Source organism: Haemaphysalis longicornis, unplaced genomic scaffold (genome assembly GCF_048455015.1).
Source record: "Haemaphysalis longicornis isolate Haplotype H1 unplaced genomic scaffold, Haemaphysalis longicornis Haplotype H1 scaffold_10, whole genome shotgun sequence".
In the NCBI taxonomy this organism is placed as follows: domain Eukaryota; kingdom Metazoa; phylum Arthropoda; class Arachnida; order Ixodida; family Ixodidae; genus Haemaphysalis; species Haemaphysalis longicornis.
Genome location: NW_027526204.1, coordinates 89,351,223 through 89,372,954, shown reverse-complemented (window position 1 = coordinate 89,372,954; position 21,732 = coordinate 89,351,223). Strand labels below are relative to the sequence as shown.

General features: G+C 47.2%; 2 protein-coding genes across 3 annotated transcripts in view; one reads left to right on the top strand and one right to left on the bottom strand.

The window, feature by feature from the left end:
- Nucleotides 1-216: 216 nt before the first annotated feature.
- Opa1 (Opa1 mitochondrial dynamin like GTPase) lies at nucleotides 217-4,432 on the bottom strand. The gene is made up of 2 exons (XM_077690071.1): nucleotides 3,675-4,432; nucleotides 217-3,109 (listed from the first exon to the last, which is right to left on the bottom strand). Exons 1-2 carry the CDS (start codon nucleotides 4,293-4,295, stop codon nucleotides 893-895), a joined length of 2,838 nt encoding a protein of 945 aa, XP_077546197.1. The 5' UTR covers nucleotides 4,296-4,432; the 3' UTR covers nucleotides 217-892.
- Nucleotides 4,433-4,965: 533 nt separating this feature from the next.
- Nucleotides 4,966-21,732, top strand: part of LOC144158887 (neurocalcin homolog) — a 98,878-nt gene continuing 82,111 nt past the window's right edge. The window contains exon 1 of one of the 2 annotated variants that reach the window (XM_077690066.1): nucleotides 4,966-5,062. The gene's annotated coding sequence lies outside the window, so the exon portion shown is untranslated. The remainder of the gene's footprint in view (nucleotides 5,063-21,732) is intronic. The other variant, XM_077690070.1, reaches the window with a different exon arrangement.

Here is a 21,732-nt window from a genome sequence, read left to right as displayed (position 1 = left end):
GCTAACAAAACATCTTTTATTGCGAAAATGAAGCGAATTGAGTTAAAAAAAGCAAGTTCTTTCGAATTTAAAAAAGTTGCATTTCATCTTCGTGGCACCTTGAAGTGCTACAGAACGACCGCCTGCATTGGAATCTGAAAAGCTAGAACATGGGTATTCGATGCAGCGTTGTTTAGCACTCAACACTGCAGCCGAATCACCAAAGCTAACTTCTAATTCTGCAAGGACGTCATATTTTATTGCTTGCATAGTACACATAAGCATTCAAATACAAGCGTCGAAAAGGCAAGCCCAGTGCCGGAACATACAACTAATATTTACACAATTCATTCAATATTATCTACACGCTGCCTGTTAAGGATGAGCCAGAGGAATTTATTGAGGCACACAGTGCAATAATTTCCTGCTGGTGCCTAACAGTGCACCGCGTAATCCTAAAAAGCACGACAATGCCTGTGCGGGGCCCAACAAAATGTCGAATAGCAGTTAAATTCACCTAGTTGCGTAGACGGAAAGCGTACTGGGTGCCATAGCAATATTGTGCCAAATGGCATAGCACAAGGCGCTTCATTTTTCGGTGCATATGTCTTGAAAAAAGATGAAATGACACCACTTTAGGAAAGAAATTATTATAAAAATCATTACTACTGCTGTTGGCAAAAACCACCAAGGAAAAACAAGAATCAGGGCTGCTAAGAATAAGCCCAATCTTTGCATTAATGGTGTGTGTCACATATTCGTTACTAGTGACTAGTGCCGCGGGCAATCGCACTTTCTGCTCAGCGTTAAAAAAGGGCGATGTTTCACTGCCCTGCCTTCACAGGTGTGAGCTTTCAAAGACAACAACAACAGAAAAAAACAAAAGAAGTGCTAATAGTTTCTAGCGCTCCCTTCACTTCTCAGCATTCAGCGCGCTGACAAACTCTTCCAGTTTCTCCTGTATGTGGCGCACTTTCTTCAGCTCCTCCGCCAACTCCACCCTCCGACCCGTCAGCAGCTCGACCTTCTTCTCGCTGTCTTGGGAAAAGTCATCCAGGACTTCCTTGACACCCTTCTCCAGCCGACGAGCCTCCCGGTTCATCACCTGCTGCCTGAGCACGTTGGCCGTGGTGTGCATCATGCGCTGTACCCGCCAGAACAGGACCACGTCGTGGCACTCCAGGTCCGAGTCCAAACCCTGGTGGTACAAGTAGTAGCCCTTGCGGCACTCGTTTGCCTTGGACAGGGAGCGGCGGAGGAAATGAAGCCGGTACAGCGGCTCCCACGTGTCTCGGATGAACTTGTAGTCGACGTCCACCTCCTGGGCTTGGAGGTTCTTCCGGACGGCGGTCAGTTCCTCCTGCGTCAGTGCTGGACCGTGCTTCTGGAGGAACTCATGGTTGAGGAGTCGCTCGAGCTCTGTCCTTACTACGGCCCTCTGCCTCTGCTCTTCCGTTGGAGATGTCCAGGAGAACCACTGCTCCCTGACCCCAGGTCCGACCATGTCGCGGACTCTGACTTCAGCCATCTGGAGCCGCTGCTGGAGAGTGGTCTCCAGGAAGCGGACTGCCTGGTCCCACTGGTGCTTGTCATGGACCACGCGGTCTTCGAGAGCGTTGAGCTGGATCAGACGCAGCATCTCGACGGCCTTGTCTTCCCAGACGTGCCGGTCAATGACCTCCTTGACTACGGCCTCCTTGAGCCGGTCAAAGAGCGGGTCGTGGTCTTTTGCCGTCTTCCGCCTGTGCAGCAAGGCGTTGAACTCGTCGCGGAGCGTTTCCCAGCCCACCTCGACAGACTGCTGCGGTAGCAGCTGCTCGGCCCAGAGCTTGAGCCGGATGTCGACGGCCGTGTTGAAGTTCCCGGCATTGCCCGTCTGCGCGGCCGGCAAGAAGATGCTGTCGACCACGTAGCCCGACATGTTCTCCCAGAGGTTGCGCGACAGCACCTCCTCCCAGTGCTTGGGGCTCAGCTGGCTCAGGTTCACCACCTCGTCGAGCAGCTCACCGCGCGACCGCTCAAACAGCTCGTTGCGGTCCAGCTCGCGCATCCGCGGGAAGCTGTTCTTCCACTCGGTCTCCAGGTTGAACCGCTGCGCCTTGAAGGCATCGGCCTGCTGCTCCACCGACTCCCGAACCATCTTCCAGAAGCAGTCCGAGACGGCAAAGCTAAGGCTCTGCGTCGTGCACTGAGACATGTTGAGGATGCCGTCCCGGCAGAGCTTGGAGTTGCGGAAGAAGGACTCCTCGTAAGCCTTGATGGCCGTGATGCTGTCTTCAGCACTGCCCCGACCTGTCACGACGGCAAAGTAGCCGAGAGCCTTCATTGGGAAGAGCTTGCCGTCGAGGATCTTCCGAATGCGGGTTGGATTCGCCATATTCTGCTCGGCGAGGTCCACTTTCGTGAGGACAAAGATGGTTCTCCGCCCGTTCGGGTCGACTTGGCTGACGAGGTCTGTGACTATGCTTCGCTCTGCATCTACAGAGCCGTCCTGAATGCAAAGGATGATGGCATTGGGGTTGCTCATGTAAAGGTTCGTCATCTCTCGGATGGCGTCCTTGGTGCCTTCGGCCATCTCAGTCGTCGCTGTGCTGATGATGCCCGGGAGGTCTACCAGGACCATCCTCTGCAACCCGGGGCCCTTCACGGTCATCGCAATGACGTCGGTGCTGATGGTCTTGCCACCCCGGACGCTGTTTTTCATCCGCACCTCAACCTCCCTCCGGAGGTCGGACAGCTCGGTCTCCTTGGTCAGGTCGAACTCGCGCGAGCTGTCCTTGAACTTCGCGATGTGGTATGGCCCTTCGCTCAGCGTGACCTTGACAGGCGCGCGGGTCATCATCTCGCCCGCTCCGCGCGGGAAAATGCGTGCTTGTGCCACCATCTCGAGAACACTCGTTTTGCCAGCACTCTGGTCGCCGACGACGACCACTCGCGGCAGGTGGTCCTGAACGTTGTAGCTCGAGTCGTAGTCACTGAGCTCATCGAGGACCTCAGAGTAGAGGTCGATGAGCGACTTCTTGATCTTGCGGCGGCTGAGGCCCTGCTCGGACTTGAGCATCACCTGGCGTCGCAACTCACGGTTCTCTTTCTCGAGACGCTCGATCTCCTTCTGGTACTTCATTTGCACCTGCGTGGCAGTAACAGAAACAAGGTCACTTCAACACTACTGTTCCTTTTTATTTAAATGCCAGGTACACGACGGTTACATGATCATGCGAAGTTTCTTTCATGCAGTAGGCATTCTCTCAAAATCCGCAACTGGTGTTATTCACCAAGCAATTTGCCAACACAATGTTTGTGAAGTATGCGCCACAAGCTCAGCCACCAAGCTGGCACGTACGTTGCTGCGGCCACATGTTATAAATTGTTGCTGCAAAATCGTCGGCATGTATTCTAAACATTCAATACAATGAAGCTCTGGGTACCGAATGACGATTTCGTTACAAGCGACATTTCGTTAAAAGCGGGGATGACCTGCTCTCCCTACATTGACGTCTTTGATCACATAAAACGTCGAATCTAGCGATCATTCGAACCCAGAGATGTTGTTATAACCATGATTTCCAGATCCAACGGTGCCTCAATTTGAGAAGTTTCGAGAATAACCCGGCATCATTTCACGCACAGTCAGACAACCGGTTCGCGTACAAGAACGCCGATTCGTTCACTCATGCATTGATCAAGTGAGTCACCTGAATGAGTTCGTCTTGTAGCTTCTGCATGCGCTCACGCTCGTTTTCACGGCGCGTTTCGTCTTGCTGCGACGTAAGGAACGGCGCGACGGCCAGGGCGGTAGCGAAATCGTCGAAGCCGTTGGGCGCGACGCTAGGCGAACTCTCAAACTTGACACCTCGCAGCCACTCGCCGATGCTGGCGAAGCCGCTGGCGGCAGCGTTAGCACCGGTCCTCCAGAGGCCTTTCTCCGGAATTCCCATCTTCTCCTTCATTTCGGCCAGCGAATCACGGAACCTGTCCAAACTGTCCTGGCTCGGTAGCACGTCCTTGATCCAGCCAAAGTCCGGCAGGTTGTCCTTAAACTCCTCGTACTTCTTGGAGACGTGCGCGCCGCCGGCGACGGCGGAGCCTAGGACTATGTACCGCACCTTGAGCATGCCGCGCAGAATCCTGGCAACGAGGACGACATTTCGGGCGCTCTGTAGGTTCGTGGTCGTCGCGTAAAGTTTGAGACGGTGCTTCGAGTGAGGGGTGAGAGTATGGTATCGACAGGCTTTGAGCCGAGGCGATGTGCTCCATTTTTGAAAGTTGAAGCCGAAAGCGCCGCGGGCAAGTGACAGCACCCGATGCTGCGACATGCTTTTGGTGAGCTTGCTTCGGTATCACTGGAAGCCAAAAAGTGGTTTATAGGGTCACTTTCAACCTTACTAGCCGGCGATGTTTTGCCAGCGCTGCGGCCATGTTGAATTTGTGCCAGGCCTAGTAATAATTTCTGCGTCGTCGTACGATAGGGGGCGAAGCATTGCAGACGAAAATGAGTCGCGGCTCCACAAAACTAATTTTTCAACTGCATGAGCAAACACACTTTGCTCGACTCTAGATTGAATACATTCCATCATTTCGTAAAATGAGTAAACTTCTTCAGCTCGGGCTTTGATAAATACTTTTTTTACGGTGTACATTTTTCACTCAACGCTGCGTTTATTAACTCTTATCGATGAAATAATTTTTAAGAGCTCAGTTTTGTTGGATACTTTTTCTATGTTCCTTTGATTTCACTGCTGGTTATGCACACCATGCAGACCATTGAGAAACAACCTATGATGCAGACGACTTCTCCTGTCATGCAGCCGGTATCAAACACCACACCACTGTTTACACAAATATAAGCAATATTTAAAGAATGTATTCGCTATCACGTGATACTAAAAAGTTGTATTAATTATTTGCAATCTTATTTAGATATTGTTTTTGTTTCACATCACGTTGATCCGCACTTTACGACTCGTCACTAGCGCCGCCCTCGAACATAGCAAAGCGAATTGGCAGAGCGAAAGGTTTCCCAAGTCGCAGCCTGTTCAGTTCTGCGGACGCTAGTGAGAGTCTTCATGTAGGGACTTCGTATGTAAGTGCAAAACCCTTTCGTACCTCTCTTCTGCACGCTTTTGACGCTTCTCTAGTACGCCTCGCCCAGCCTCTCGTACAGATCGAGACCGGGTGCGTTTCCCAGCGACCCGCGATGCGCCGTGCGTCCGATCCGTACCGTTCATCCGTTCCCTCTCCGTTAGGTTAACGGTCGGCAGAAGTCGCATCGTCGTCGCCTCCTTTTTGGTATCGTTCGCATCCGTTCTTTTGTTCCGCGATTTGTTTTTCCGCCCTGCTGTTGGCTCCCCGAAGAAACACCACAGCAACGTAGAGGCGATATTCTGGCCTAACGTGTGGCGTTTAACGACGCTGCGCTCACAGCGCGTTGGAGAAGTGAGAGCGAGAACCGGAGGAAGACGGCGAAAAAAAAAAAAAAAAAGATCATCTTTTCTCGTTCGCCGCATTTTAGCGGCAGCGTTAGGTACTGGTTCCGGTGGAAACTCGTTGTTTCGTCGCGCAAGCGCGTGCTTGTCTTTCTCGACACGATCGTGTGGGCGCGTTATCTCAATGAGCATACCGCGTTTGACACACTGTCACGACGCGAGCTGTGTCTGTCGCCCGGTTTGTAACTGTCACGGCGAGTTGAATCAATAAGCGGCGACCCCGTGCACTGCAGTACTGGCCCGGCGATCGAGAACGTTTTGGGAGCGTTTCTCGGCGACGAAGCGCGAAGAATCGTTGTGCATCCTTCTCACGTCAGCGCGACCGCGGAAGTGCAAAAAAGAAAAATAGAATAGTGAAAAGAGACGCGACGGGCGGGAGGGGGGTGGGGAGGGGGACATGTAGTACGTCGTCTGCTCCGCTGCGGACAGCGCGAGATCGTCTGCACTGGCGTTTGTCTTGGGTCTCGTCGTCAAACAGTCGTCGTCGCAACGCGGCGTGACCGCGACGTAACGGCTCATTGCGCTGTGTAATTGCTTGTCGTACAAAATAAATCGGCCGATTAAGCCCGCTGTATATTCAGCATGCCATCAGTCGCGCATCGTACTTTCGCGACCTTGTCGGGCGTGCGCTTTGGCGTGCGGAGTCGTATGCATGGGTGCGGATGCCATGCCGACTGGAACGTCGCGCGCTTTTTTTGGCCTAGGCCCCTTTTAGGAGCCCACTGTGATTACTGTAGACCTTGTAATAAAATTAGAAAAAAGAAAGCTTGAAGGAAATCGAGGTGGCAATCGGTTTCGGGTGGCATTCGCGGTACTTTAAATAGACCTGAACCTCGAATTACAGACGCAAAGGGTTAGTGCTTTATTTTGACGTCCTCCCGCCGTCTCCTTCGATAAAAATATATGATGCTGGTTGGTTAATAAAGCTGCCAGATATCGAGCACGTCCGAATTTCTCGTGTGGGAAAACGTAGATGTGATTCATGAAGTTTGAGGCGCCAGCATGTGAGCTCTGCGTACGTGCTACCCACCAGGGTTTGTAGCATGCATCTTGGGCCTAGAAAAATGTCCGTGTTGGTCATAAACATACGTTTTTCTCCTGTCAAGGTAGATGAAGTTGAGATACTTTTTTTTTTTTTTTCATTTCTTGAGGAGTCCTAGCATTGTTCAAGGTGGCCGGGAAAAAAATACACGTATAGTTCATTAAAAAGAGTGCTTTGTCCCGATAGCAGTACTAATTTTATTGCAAACTTCAGACAAATAATCGAGATATTAGAGGAAACAAATGAAGTAGTGGCAACTCCCCATGGTGATTTCTCTATGATGTCACGCAGGCTTGTGCAGATTGATGGCCACATACTTAAGCCACTGCCAAAAACATGACTAGGTGATTGTAGTGGTCCTCTAGATCCATTTGATCGTATTAGTTCAATGCTACGATACAGTTAACACACTGACAACTGTGTTTTAGTACGCTCGATATTACTTTACTCCTGCCCATAATACACCACTGCAGCGTGGATTTTGAAAGTGTGTCAACATCTCTTCTGGTTCTCCAGTTAAGACCATCTTTCATGGCTGGAATGAATCCCGATGAGTTGCCAAAGTCTAGTTCTTTCAAATTGAAGAAAGTTGTTTTGTCTTCCTGGCACCTTTAAGAATCCACCAAACTCTAGCAGCTACAAAGAAAGGAAGAAAAAAGTGCTTCTACGTTTTCCGTGCTATCACAATTCGTTTTATTTTCTTTGGAGGCTCGGATGAAAGGACCTGTGCCCTATTGTGTGCATTGGACGCACGATGGGGGGGAATTTCTGTGATGGCAGACAGAATGGCATCCCGAGACAGATTGTCCGGCTCTGAGACGCGCCTCTTCTGTTGTCGGTGATTGAAATTTCGTGGAGTAACACAAAACCAGGGGTAATGGAAAACATGTTCCCACTGTCTGTCTGAAAGCGGAATTGTGGTTCCATTGGCCGCGGGGGGTACACTACTATATACAGCAAACAATAGTGGGCCTGCCTGTTGGTTTTTCGCTTCTACTCCGTCTTTGGCAGACCCCCGGCAACGTCACACACCCTCTGTTGTAGCCAGGGCTGTTCTTGTCACATTTTTCATTGGTCTTTGTATTGAGCGGATAACCTTTGTAGGTTCAACTTAGCAGGTTCTGTTGTAATATTATTCTTCAATCATATATTGTATCATGTGTATCACAGGGAGAGAGAGAAAGAGGGGAAAAGCCTAATTAGGTGTCAGGCTGGTTTCCTCCCTAATGTGAATGTGTACAGACTTCTACTGAAAATGGAGAAACGGTATGCGGGGTTCATTGAGAGGTGTGCGGCAGTCCAGTGGTTGTATGAAGAGTGAAAAGTGGAATATTTGAGTTCAGGCTTTGCAGTACTCAAGCCTGAACTTTCCTTTTTCCCATTATTTCCACGGCATTAAAGTATTCCGAGTAAAAAAGAATCAGACACAGGGTCTAAAGCTCTGTGTCGCCATGGAGTGACCAAGGCTGGGGACCAAGAGTGATTCCTAGAATAGTTGAGCTGGGGCTCAAGCCGCCCCATTCTTTGCGACAAATGCAACCCTGCGTGTCAGACATTTTAGACACTTAAAATAGGCGCATTGTCATCACAGAGGACAGCTGTCGGGGTGAAGTTCACTAATGTAAGCTATGGTTAGGTGGTTATAGTGGTACGAAGCTTCTTCTCATGATGAAGCTGGGTCAGACACATTGACGTGTGCAGTGTGAGCAGGGTGGAAAAAAAAAAATTGGTAGGGGTCATCATAGTTTGCTCCATTTGCATGTTACGGGGTCCTTTACCAAGCTTTAGGCGGTGCCAACTTGTGGGGAAGTTCAGCGCTTCAGAAACTAGGCATCAAAAGCGGTTGTACAACACATCAACCTTCTCTTCTTTTCTGGCCCCATTCTTCCTGCAGTCGTACACACCCTGGCAGGGAAAACGTTTGCGTAGCAGAGTTCATATAAGGGAACACTTGCAGCAATAAGGAAAACAGATCAAAGAGTGATGACACACCAACTGCGTACTCACACTTTCCCTACGATGCCACGGTGGCTGGTTTGTGTATTATGCAGCCAGCTAGAGAAGTAATGTCTAATAAGCGTGACTGTAAAGTTGTAGTTGGGTCTCTGGTTCCATCTGGTTGCTCTGTTTGAACGCTGCCATGGAGTTAGCACACTAATTGTCCTGTCCAAGTACTGGCTAATTGCTGGTGTAGCAGAGTAATTGGTTTGTTGGTGGTGTATGTACTAGAAACCGATTACTTGTGTATTACCTCTTTCCCCACTGACATCACTGCTTACATATAGCGGAAAATCCGTGATTTTTTTCTTTTAGTGACACATTCTTTTGGAGCCAGAATGGAGTTGCGAAAGTTTAATAATGTCTCGTCAATTCTTTGTAAAATTAACTGGTTAGTGCTGAAATTCAAAATGACATTCTTTTCATTTCATCTGAGTGATGAACCACAATAACGGTTTCGTTAAAAGGCATCTTAACCGATGGTGGGGGTGTTGTGCCATCTATGAGTGGCTCCATTTATTAGCACACTTATTTCTCTTGTTGGTGCTAACCCGCCGTGGTGGCTCAGTGGCTAAGGCTTTGCGCTGCTGAGCACGAGGTCACAGGTTCGATTCCCGGTCATGGCGGCTGCTTTTTGGATGGAGGCGAAAAGATAAAACGCCCGTGTGTACGAGATTTCGGCGCACGTTAAAGATCCCCAGGTGGTCGAAATTAATCCGGAGCCCTCCACTACGGCGCGCCTCATCGCCTGCGTTGCGTCGGCAGGTTAAACCCTACAATCAAATCAAATCTTGTGGGGGCTCGTTGAATGCTGCCAGACTTGGGCCGTTATCATGTAGGAAGCATTGGGCGTTTGCTTGGGCTGAACCTGTTGAGTTTTAACTTTTTGATCAGTTTTTTAGCTTTAATCAGGGTTGGCCCCTCTTAGCATGTGACTGGCCACTGGCTCAGTAATGCCACAAACTATAGTTCAGGAAGTGGTTAATGGGAAACCTGGCCCCTTAACCATCAACATCATTTCGCGTCGGCAGTAGAGCCGGAGTTCATATTTACGTTACCAGTTTATTACGCACCTTTTTATTTCGTAGCAATAAGTAGAACTAGGTGGCCAAGATAATTGAGCCCTTTCGTGCCTGACATTTTCTAGCCAGTGATATTTGAATCTGATAAAGTTCCGGCCATGTTGTAATTCAAAACAAGTGCACGTTGTTGCCGTGGATGAAGTTTCCCCGTGTCTGACGTGCACCCTAGAGCCACTAAATAAGCTCTCTAGTTCACCCTTTGGAATGAACGAAATCCAGTGGTTTTTAGTTTCCCGTGCACAGAGTTGTCTTGTGAAACGTTATGCCGTTGTACCTGAAGTTTTCCTCGCTTCGTAGTGCGGGTTTGAAGTTCTTGACAGGTTTGAGGCCATACTTTGCAAACTCCCTCTTCCGTGGTGTGTGTAAGTATAAAAATAAAAATCCTGTCTATTAGCGCTGACACGAATAATGTTAAAGAATGGTAATGGGGGAGCGACGGGGCCATCTGCCATTTGTACTAGAAATAGTCGCGCTGCAAAATTGGCTGTTTACTCCGTTGCTTTCAGCTCACTTCTTCCCGTTAAAAGGGACGTAGAATGTGATTGATTGATTGATTGATTGTAGGGCTCAACGCGCCTACGCAACGCAGATGATGAGGCGCACCGTAGTGGAGGGTTTCGGGTTAATTTTGACCACCTGGGGATCTTTAACGTGTGCCCAAATCTTGTACACACAAGCGCTTTTGCTTTTCGCCTCCACCGAAAAGCGGCCGCGGCGGCCGGGAATCGAACCCGAAACCGAACCTGAACGCTGAAATGTGTCGTAAACATTGCCGAGTGACTTATATCAGCTTATAATTTGAAGTGTGTTGGTACTGCTTTGAGTTCACTCTGCCAGTCTGCACATTTTTTGTTTCGCAAGGAAGTTGCAGTTTTTTCATTTCATCTCATTGATTTGATGATCAGTTATAATGATATTGACAAGTGCCTTAAAAATGTTTAATAAATTAAAGAGTCAACCGGGGAAAAGTGTAAAAGCGTGTTGGCCTGTATCGGCAGATTAGAGTGTCGTGAATCGGAGAAACAGGAAACGTCAAGAACGTAATAACAGGTATCGCCGCTCCGTTCACTTTCGAGCACTGCATTTTGTGATATCTTGAATCTTGGGTGGTAAAGTGTGGGATTTGTTGGCGGAGCTTGCCTAAGCATTTTTCTGAATCAAACGCTGAGGCAGCAGGGACATCAAAATGCAAAATAAATGTATTTCAGGAAGTTTTGCTCATCATGAGTTTTTTAAAAAGACAAACCTCAGCTCGGAAACATTATAAAATAGGATTTCTCAGCTCAGGTGGTAGGCTTTGCTTCAGTTTTAATTTCAGGGGACTGAAATGTTTCGCTTCTAGTACAAGTGTAATCAATAGATGCATGCATGTGGGTGAACGTGATAGCCTACCATACCTACTTCAACCTGCCCTTAGCCTATGTACTATATGCAACGGCCTTTAGCTAAATCAGAGATTATTAGCACAGTCAACTTTGAGATTGCTGACAGCTGCATTTAGCAGTTGAGCATGTATTTTCAGTACCTGTTCCCAGGTGGCAGCACCTCCTTGGAAAGCATTGCCGGGTTCATCACACTCCACCTATAGGGAGCGGGGCTTGATGACTAACTTTGACTCGATGTTGCCACATCAAGATGGCATGAAAAGACTGTCCCTTCCGGACTGACTTCCAATCTTTGGGGCAAAAGTGAAAGCTAGTGAGAACAGTTGAGGAAAGTGGCTGCGACTGAGTGAAATTGAGAAACAGGACCATAGCTCGATCGCTTTGTGCACCGTGTTACACGGTCTTACACATCGGGAAGAAATGGAAGGGAAGCAACAGGGAAGAATGCAGTGTAATAATTTATTTCTCAGCTAACAATTATTTATCTCCTAGCAAACAAGCCATTGTTGGTCATCAATCAAAAGCAGAGAGAGCAATGAAACGTGTGATCTTTCAGTGAAAACGAAGAGTTATTTAGTTGTGTTTATGCTGTATGTACAAATTATGGTTCAGAAAACACTGGTTGACATGTTTTGACGAAAGGCTTTCAAAGGGGGGGGGGGGGGGTAGCGTGACAAAAGTTTATGCAACAGGCTTGTAACCATGAGCTCTACTGAAAAAAAAAAAAAAAAAATTGGCAGTGGCTTAGCTCGGCTATGCCAGAATATACGTAGCGTGAGCTAAGGTTCAGCAATCCAATCCAATCCAATCCAGTCCACTCCACTCCAGTCCAGTCCAGTCCATGGTCACTGTTCCTCGCGCATGCGCAGCACGGCTCTCCAGGAGCCACGCGAGACGGCTATCAAGCGGCTGCGGCGCAGCATCAGACTTGGCTACTGCGCAACGGAGGCGTACAGCTGGGCACGCGCCGGCGCCAGTGCGTCTGCCGCGGCTATGACGTCACTCCTGTGGAATGTGCAGACCGGCGAATGTGCAGACGCAATTATCTACACACCCGTACTCCAATTGGATTAGATTTGCAATACAATCCAATATAATCCAATCAGGTCGAATCCAATGCTCCTCGCGCTTGCGCAGCATGTCTTTTCAGGGTCCACGCGAAACTGCTCAACCTCGGCCAGTGTAACTTGCGCTACAAAATTCATGTTAAATTTTTCTGTTGAAAGAATTGCTAAGAATGCAGAAGAGGGCGACAGGTCCTACATGGATGCATTCATACAACTGTGCATCCACTTTCTAAACATACGGTATGCCTTGGTTCCTCCTGAGATAGGTCATGGTTCCCACTAGCGTAGCCAGTAATGTTTTTCCGGGGGTGTAATATGCTTCCGGCAAAAAAAAAAGAAGAGAAAAAGAAAGGAAACAATGAACGCGTAGACGAAGAAAAGGCCGAAATGCAGCTCAGAAAATTTTAAGGGTGTTCTGACACCGAAACGCCTCCCCTGTCTACGAACTTGATGAATCCGTGCCTGATTCTGCTGGGTGGAATGTCGCTGTCTTTTAACATGGGATAAGAAGTTAGGATCCCGATCTGTTAAGACAGGCAGTGGTGTGTCGGTAAACTCTGCCAGCCCACTGATTTGCCTCTGTTTTTTTATGAAGAGGCGGATCACACTTTTTCTTCTTTACAAAAAAAGGAGATGCCTTTTGAGTGTATTCTGGGTGTACACTGGTGCAGCGGATGTAGCGTCGTGAGTGCTGTCAAGTTAGGTTGTGACGAGCTCCATGATGGTGCTGATGATGATGCCAGTGTGTCGGGACGTGCTGCGCGTACATGTTCCGACTTGTAACCGGGCGCACACCATACTCTGTGATAGAAGACAGCAAGGAACGCGAGTTGTTCGACGAGTGTGAAAACGAATTCAGCGGGCGTGGTTTGGCAGGCGTATGACATCGTGGTATGACAAGCGGGGTATTTGTAAGGAATGTAAGCTTGAAGACTATGACCTTGAGTGGAATGACAGGTGGTCAGTCGCTTGTACAAGGGTTTGACATGCAGTTCTGACGAAAGGATTGAGCGAGGAGTACTTTAAAAATCTAGAACGCGATTATTTACTGAAATTTGGAAGAGTGGGTAATTCACGTTCAGTGCGACGTGAAGTTTTTCTAACCATTGCCTTGTTCCAGTCCCCACCGTTCACGTGGCGTTGCGGCAATTTCGTTCGCCAATACTTTTCTCTTTTGGTGTCCGTGAGAAGTAGTGGTGAGCTTCAAAGGAATGCGTCTGTAGGCGCCCGAACGATCACGACCGGCGCTATCGGGGCAATGCATTAGGAGCGGCCGCTCGATGCAAGCGGGCATTCATCGAGTGCGGCGTTGCATATTGAGAGCGAGCGGTCGGGTTGTGACGGCGGCGTTTGTTGCGCCGCCCGAGGCTCGAACCTTAAAGCACGAAAAAAAAAAAAGTGAGCGTCGTTTTTTTGTTGTTGTTCGCCGTGAAGTTCATGGAAACGGATAGTGCGGAATGAATGCAAGCTGTGGCGTAAACGCAATGTTCCATCGAACGCCCACAGGAATGCTTCTCCCTCGCAACCGGTATCGAGCCGTTAATTTTTCCTTCTCGCCATCACCCGGGAAGTACAGTGTAAACGGCCGGAGGCGTTGCGAATCGCGCTTTGATTCGAGACCGTTGGTGGTTCTACCTCCACGGAAAATTTTCTTGCCGAACGAATGGACGAACGGGCGTGTTTAAATTTCGGAACGTTTGCGGCGCGAGATAGAAGTGACGCGTGAACTGCCTTTTTTTTTTTTTTTTTTTGTCGTTTGCCTCCGTCTGTGTCGAACATGCATGCGTCGAACGTGGCGAAGCGGGTGTGTGCGCCATTTTTTTTTTTATCGTCTGCGTATCTCCGAAGAGGAAGCGACGAGCGGCGCTGTTTTTTTGGTCTCCATTGTCGTCTGCGAAGATGGGTGCGTCCCTCTCTCCCGGCGTCATCACGCGCTGTAGCGACGCCTGCGAGATGAAAAGGCCTACAAATTCCTACTCGATCCCCACCGAGTAGCTGTTTGTTGCTTATTTTGCACGCGGCGTGGCAAGTTTTTTTCTACCACGAAACTTCGCTCTCGAATCAGCTAAGTAGTCGCGCGAACAATAAGACCCCCTTCTTGAGGCATTGTAACGTAAAGGGCGTTTGCCGCGTCACCGGATGCGCTGAGAAGGGGAAAAATTAAAGAAACACGCATACAGTGTGGCGTAAGGAAGGACGATAAATTAGGAGACCGCGTGGGACGTTTGGAATGACCGCGAAGAAGCTAGCGCCACGGTGTATGTTGCGGACGTTCCTGAAGGCCCCCCCCTTTCCCTCCGACCCGCACTGACGCACACCCTTGCGTCTTTGGTTTCGTTTAGACTTTTTGGTGCGCTGATGACCGTAATTGAATCACAATGCCCGCGTCGTTGCAGCTTCCTGCTTAAAGCGGTGTAGGCGGCGGGGTTGCTGGGAGGCTCGACTTCGGGATGTGAGAAATGAGTGGTTTCCTTCGTGAGCCTGATCACTTCGGGAACTCTGGCTTTTTCGGAACTTTGTATAGTTGCGTGTCGTTCACTACTTGCATTTTTTACTCGAACTTGCTTTTTTTTTTATTTCTTCAAGTCAACTCTCACTTTGAAAAAAAAATGTCTGGATGGTAGCATTTTTGTGGTCACATTCGTCTGTTGCGCTCATCGTTGGAGAAATTGCTAGTGAGCAAGAGATGCGGAGTCAGATTAGCAGAAATTGCGTCAGGAAACGCAAGCTGAGGAAAGCAGAGAGGTTTGCTACAAGCAGGTTCGGCTGTTATTCCGCGTTTTGGAAGTCAGAGAGCGACAAAGGGAGACATTGTGCGAGAAGTACTTGTCACACGGCTAATTTCAGTAACGGTTGTGTGGATTCAAATGTGACTTTTCTGATTTTACGGCTGTTTGTGACGCCATAATAAGGGGCTGTGCAACAAGCAGCTTGTTGAACGCAACCGAATTGAATATTTCAAAGTGATCTATAGCTAATTCTCCACTCCCAGCAGGACCCTCAAATTAGTAAACAAAGATTTTGCTTCGCAGTTTTATTTTTTTTTTTTTCAGCGAGTTAATTAAGTGCAGTGTACACGTGTGGGCAGTTTTCCAGCAAACTTGTGGCAGACCATTACAGCATGGCTGCTCATGTCGCGTTGTCTACGGGGCACTGTGCAGTACTTCGTCTCCATCTCTGTTATTTTCATTGCTTGAAGTCGTAAACAGCGAGTTAATTGCTCAAAACGGTGGAACACTTCGAAGACTTCTTGTTATTCTTTAGCATTGCAAGCTGGAACTTCAGACAGATTGCTTCGTGTTTAGTGCAGTTATGGAATTTTGTTGCCACTTCTGCACGGTACATTCTGTTATACAAATGGTTTACGTAGTGCGACAGGTCAAAGTGCAGCACAAGACGAGGGACAAAAACACAGAAGACACACAGTGCTCCGCTTTGACACGTAGCTATGTACCAACTCGCTTAACTAAAGGAACGCGGGCGCTGCTGGTTAATTACGTCTATTTTTCCTCAAATGTACCTACAGTTTTCTTTGCGCTAAACAACGGGAAGATGTACGACAAGCGCCAGTGTTTCACGAGTTTTGAACGCTTATGACTATATAAACCGCTTGGCTTTCGAAGCCTCTGGGGTACGCCGCAAACAACAGCGTTACCCCGGGACGCTGCCTTGGTGCTCTATATACTTGGGTCGAGCGAGCGAGCTAGGACGAAAATGCAGAGCCTAAAGGGCTCTGCACTTAAAAAAATCCAATCGAATCCAATCCAATGCCCCTCGCGAGAGAGTGTTCGCTATCGGAGAGGAGAAGGGGTGAGCGGCGGAGAGCGAAGCTGACGTGGCGAGGAGAATGGGGGAGGGGTGGACGCCGACAACAACAACGCCGACGCCGGATGCAGGGACAAGGCGGGTGAATGAGATGCCTTCGCATCTAATAAGCCAACCGGTGCTTGTCCTGAAGTCATACCCCAGCATATCTGCAACAAAACACGACGCTTTTTGTTGTACGACTTCCCTGCTGAGCGGAACGTTCTTGGCTCTCGTATCTTTAAACCACGTAAACAGGGCTTCTTCGATCTTTGCGTGCGGGGTGGTCTTGCGGTTCATTTTCTTTGACGCAATACCAGGCGAAGTGGTGTGGATGATGGTGTCCTTTCCCTTCAAGATTGTGGAAAGCCGATCTTCTCGTCTAGTCTAATACAGCGTCTAATCCCGTCTTATCTTCTCATCTAATACAACGACGGGCGTCACCCACTCTTTCCCTTCAAAATTGTGGAAAGCGTGCTGGCCAGGACGGCGGGGTCTGTAGTCATGGGGCTGCCGAGTTTATCTCGCAAAGCTCCGCAAAATCAAAACTACATACCCAATTTTTTTTCTGACTTAGCGCAATAACATTAGTGGCGTTCTGACGAACCACATTCGAAATTGCTCCTTTTAAGTGTGGTTGTTTCTCGAAATACTTTGTTAAATTGGGAATAGCGCTGAATCTATTTTGTCAGTTTGCGTTAATAAAAGCGTTGAGTCATATATGCATGTGTGGGTGAATTTGAATTTGTTCGATCGATCGGCAAATTTGTAAGATTGGGTTCTGACTGTATGAGCCACTCTTGTCTAATTGTATCAGAGGCTATAAATTCACAATAGCTTAAAAATGAAGTAAATTGTTTTCTGTTCCCTACATAGGGGCTTTGATGGTGACCTGATGAAAATAAACTTCCATATTTGCTTGTTGGTGGAAGAGGTTGATGCAATTAAACACAGTGGGGGGGGGGGGTACATTAGTTCGTAGTCTGTATTGGGAAATGCATAAAAACAATGCCCTTCGAACTTGTGTCGTCCTTTTGCACTCTTTTCATATCCCATTTCTAAGTGTTATTTGCAAGTCACCTTTTCATTGTCACTTGATATGTTGTTGTGAATGCGGGCACTTTACATTTAAACCTTGTTTTGATCCTGTCATTCATCTTAAAAACGAGCACTACTTCTTATGACATTTCCCTATGCATTCTTTCCCAGCCATCTATTATTCTTTGAACTTCAAGAACTCCGATTCATGCTTGTTCGTGACATAAAGGTTTCCATTTTGGTTGACAAAATATTTTCAACACTCACCTTTTAAATAAATTTGTTTGTATCCTGCAATCCTAAAAATATTAGCAGCGTCATTTTTAACCTTCCTGTTATGTGAAATACCGGGGGCCAACGGCTACTTTAATATTACGGAGCAAAATTAAGTGTAGAATAGTTTATCTCTGGAAATTAAAATAGGTAATAACTTAGTATTTTTACCAAAGAAAGGTATAAGTTATCCAGGATTGCATAAAATGCTATTTTATTTATTCTGTCTAGCATTATATAATTTCATTGGCCTATCCTGTACTGTATGAATCCATTTTTTCTCAGTTCTTCCGTATAATGTCTGCTGCTTTATTTTATGTGTATGTAATAGCTCTACTACCTGCTACACCAATCATGTACGCATGCCAGTTTGTCGTCAGTGCGGCCATTAGCAAGTGAATGGGGAGGATGGTGTGAGGGAAACTGCACCTTATAAACCACTTTTCCCGTTAAAAAATGCGTGTAAATCGGCTTGAAAGCATTGTGTACGCGTTCTGGGCATTTATCCGTTAATGTAGTCAGACTACATTTACAACTTGCGAGGAATTCTTCCATGTGCAACATAAAACCTCAACCTTAAATCGAAATTGTTTTTGTCCGGATTAAGGTACACGGACCAGAACATCTTTTATTTTCTAAGGCCGGCTTTGGCAACTACCGTATTTTCCGGTGTATAAGTCGCAGTTTTTCTTTTTCTGAAATTTTCGTTGGTGCGTCTTATCTACTGGTGCGACTTATGTAACGAATTAATTTGGTACATGGTGGCGGCTTGTGGTCCGCGCTCGAAAAGGTGCCTGTGCGCTGCTTGATGTCAACGCACGTTAAGAGACACAGCTCTTTTGTCTAAATGAAGAATTATCTGCTAGCAAGTCGGAGGAAGAAGGCTTCGATGGTTTTGCGTAAACACTGTCTGTAAGTACATGCCATCTGTGTGTATCAATAAACCATTTTTGAGAAGTTAGTTCTGTCTAGACTTTGAACGGTATATGCACATGTCTAGCACTGATTACTGGGGTATGCGTTGAGGCGGCGGCCGCCGCAACCATGTTTTTTCGCTGAACTTTCTAATGAACTGATCTTCTATGGGTTTACCTGATTAACATGTGCGTTTTGTACACACTTATACTGCGACTTATACGTTTTTTGTTCGCAAAAACTGCCATTTTGAGAGGGGTGCGACTTATACAAAAGTGCGACTTATAGACCCGAAAATAGGGTAAACAGCTCTAGTTCATTCCTTTTTACCGGCGACCACTGTCGGCTTTGAGTCTCTCCCACTGTGACTTAACAGCTCACTTTAAAATGCTGGTGACGTGTGTTGCAGCTGTTTGCAGTGACATCATCCTGATGTCACTGCTAGGGTTGCAAGGGTTGGTGCAACGCACGTCATACGGTGGTGTCGTAAATGTTTGACGTAAATTGTTGTGAAGCGGATGCATACATCCTGTTCCTCGCACTGGAAACTCCGATTAGGGTATTGCATGGCATTGCACCATTGCACGAGAGCTAAAACTGTCGTTGCTGCGTCTTTCAACATTTAGGTGCCTGCCTGTGGCCGTATTAGGGTGGAGGCGTTTTTGTTTTTCCCACGTTTTCTTGCTGTGGCCCCATTGGGGATTTTTTAGCACTGCTGGAGTAGGTTGCGGTGGTGGCCCCGCAAGATAATGCCATGTGTATATACAGAGGGGAGGGGGGAATTGGCCGTAGTGTCCCCCCCCCCTCCCCCTCCCGTTTATTTTTCACGAGAAATAGATAGGGAAACCGTTCAAGGTGGTTAGCTGTAGGCACTCGAGTGCCAGGCTCACTATCTTTTTTATTCTGGTTCTCTCTCTCTTTTGAACAAAGAAGGGAGCGAGATTTGCCAATTAATTCTGTTGTCTTTGTCAGTAGTTCTTAGGCCATGCCAAAGTTGTCTAGGCCATGAAGAATTGAGTGCATGCAGTAGTTATGTTGGTAACAAGAGAACTGCATTTAGCAGTTTTTGCGCTAGGAAAATTTCAGGTGCAGCCAAGAGGTATAAGGTTCTGCTCTGATTTCTTTGGGGCCTGGAAACTTTTCTCATGGCCTAGGTGCTTTCGGTGAGGACTGTATACCCTGATACTTGTTAGCTTCTTTATCTTTGCACGCAACACTCCAGGTTCTAGTTTATCACTACCTGGGATCACGTTGAAGTGTAACAGCACAAAAAAGACAAGGGACGCAGAAGAATGCACAATGCTACACTTCACCATGAATACCAACAAACTTGCCCAACTATCCATTTTGTTGCACTACCTGTGTGATGTATCATAGGAACTACCACTTCTCCTGCAACAAATGGTTTGTACTGCTAGTCATGCTGCAGTTACCGTTATTCAAAGTGCTTGCTTTGCTTTCATATTAGGCAAAGGTTATGTGGCTAGGGCTTCGTGTATTTTTCATGTCTGTGTACATGTATGTGCTTGGGGCTGTACGCGTATTTGAAGTGCGGGGTGTTTTACAGCACATAGCACTGGAAAATGAATGTCCCAAAGTCACACACCATTCAAGACACGAAGCTGATGTCTCACCTTATGGACACGCTTCTTGAGCGGATTAGTTAAAAGAAGCAAGCATCTCAGGTCATCCACGTTTGCAGAGTGGAACGGCTCATGATTTTCCTTTGAATATCTCATTTGTGTCACAAGCGCTCATTTCTCAATGGGGAAGGCAGTTTGATACCGGTAGCTTTGGAACAGCTTGTTGAGAGGATAGCAGACATTTAAAAAAAAAATCAGATTTAGGAATTTTATCTGCTGAAGGCTATGAGGCACCATACCGAGGCTGCCGAGGCTATGAGGTACCTAGGCTATGATCGAGGCATGCCATGATAGCTAGGCTATGAGGTACCTAGTTTATGAGGCACACACAATGGTACCTAGGCTATGAGGTACCTGGGCTATGATGCACACTGTAGTGGAATACTATGGGCTAATTTCCAACCACTTGGGGACCTTTAACATGCACCGTAATTTTGACACCTGGATGTTTTCATTTTTTCCCTTCGTCGAAGAAACACCTGTCGCAGCCGGGATCAAAGCGCGTCCTTGTGCTTATCATTTAGCATTAGCCACTGAGCCACCATGGTGGAGAAACAGCAGATGAAACAAAATTTGGACGTCAGCTTGAACTTGCCAAAGAAAATTAAAATTATGCGAGTTTGAATTTCTTGGTCTGCTGTGTTTGTATGTATAGTCAGCATTCCTGTTGGTTGATGTCTTCTTCCGATTAATAGCAAACTTTGCTTTGTTAAACAACATAGCTGTTCTGCCTGAGAGCGCGCATTTGTAGCTCCTGAACTAGGCTCCCATTTTTGTATCTGTGCTGGACCAAGCAGTCTTCGTGCACAATATTTGTGTTTTCATATCTGGAAGGCAAAACATTAAACACATTGACTAAACTTTGTCGTCATTTGTTGCACACAAACAAAAGGCTTTTAAAAATACTTTTTGCAGAATGATCTTAATGTCCCTAACATACATGCATAAGAAGATATGGTGGGAATTACACCCACAAAAATGAAAGTGAAATAAGAACAGAGGGCACTTAGTAATTATTTATGATTAGTATTTAAAAAAAAGGGGGGGGGGGATTTCTCGCGTCCAGTACAAGTGTGGGCTTTGTGGATTTTCTCGTAGGACTTTTTTTAGACACCATCCAACCATCACGTTAATTCAAGAGGTTGTACAAGAGTAGGCACAACCAAACTAAGAATGCTTTCTGGGACACAAACAGCGCTTCTTTACCACAAAACAGAATTTGACCACCCTCACGGGGTATTTTGTCAAACCCTTGTAAATGGGGTGATGATAATGGCTTTTTCATTGTTGCAAGACAAACTTTGTTACACTTTCTTGACTTGAAGTGGCGAAGTGCAGCATGCGACAATGATCCATTGCACTGTGTCTGTGGCGTGCGGGTTTCCGCAGCAGAATCAGAAATGAACTAGGGCTTTCCTACCTTCATTCAGAAGCATACGCCCCACTGCTTTAAAGTAATTTCACGAAGAGAAGATGCAGGCTTGGTTCATTAGAAAGAATGCTTTGTCTCTTGATAACAATGACGCCACTTTTATCAAACAGATAACGGAAGTATCAAGGGGAACAGATGAAGCAGTGGCGACTTTCCAGCTACTTTCTGGCGATGTCTGTGTGACACCACACAGTTCTGTTTGTGTGATTGGCGGTGGCTTGCCTGGCTGCCTGCAATTAACAAATGCAGTTAACAAACTGATAACCTGATAACCATATTACACCACTCCTGCCCAGAATGTGTCACTGGAGCAAGAAATTTTAAAGTATTTCAATATTCCGTGCATTTTTTTTTTGGCTGCAGAAACGTCTTTCGTGGCTGAAATGGAGCTGAGTGAGTTACCAAAGCTAGTTCTTTCAAACGGAACAAAGTTGTACGTTGTTTTATGGGCCCTTGAAAACCTGGTCATCTCTAAGCTCTTTCAAGCGTGCACCCTTCCGGTCTGCCTGTTTTTTTTTCTCTCCACGCCCATCCTGGCATAGCGGCAACGACTGCAGTGCTTGGGGGCCCTTTTTGTTGGCCACGTGG

What these genes read in the sequence shown, in the direction of transcription:
- Opa1 (XM_077690071.1), bottom strand. Translation starts at nt 4,295, where the DNA reads ATGTCGCAGCATCGGGTGCTGTCACTTGCCCGCGGCGCTTTCGGCTTC. An exon ending in TACAAGACGAACTCATTCAG is followed by an intron (nt 3,110 to 3,674) that starts GTGACTCACTTG and finishes ACTGCCACGCAG; the next exon opens with GTGCAAATGAAGTACCAGAA.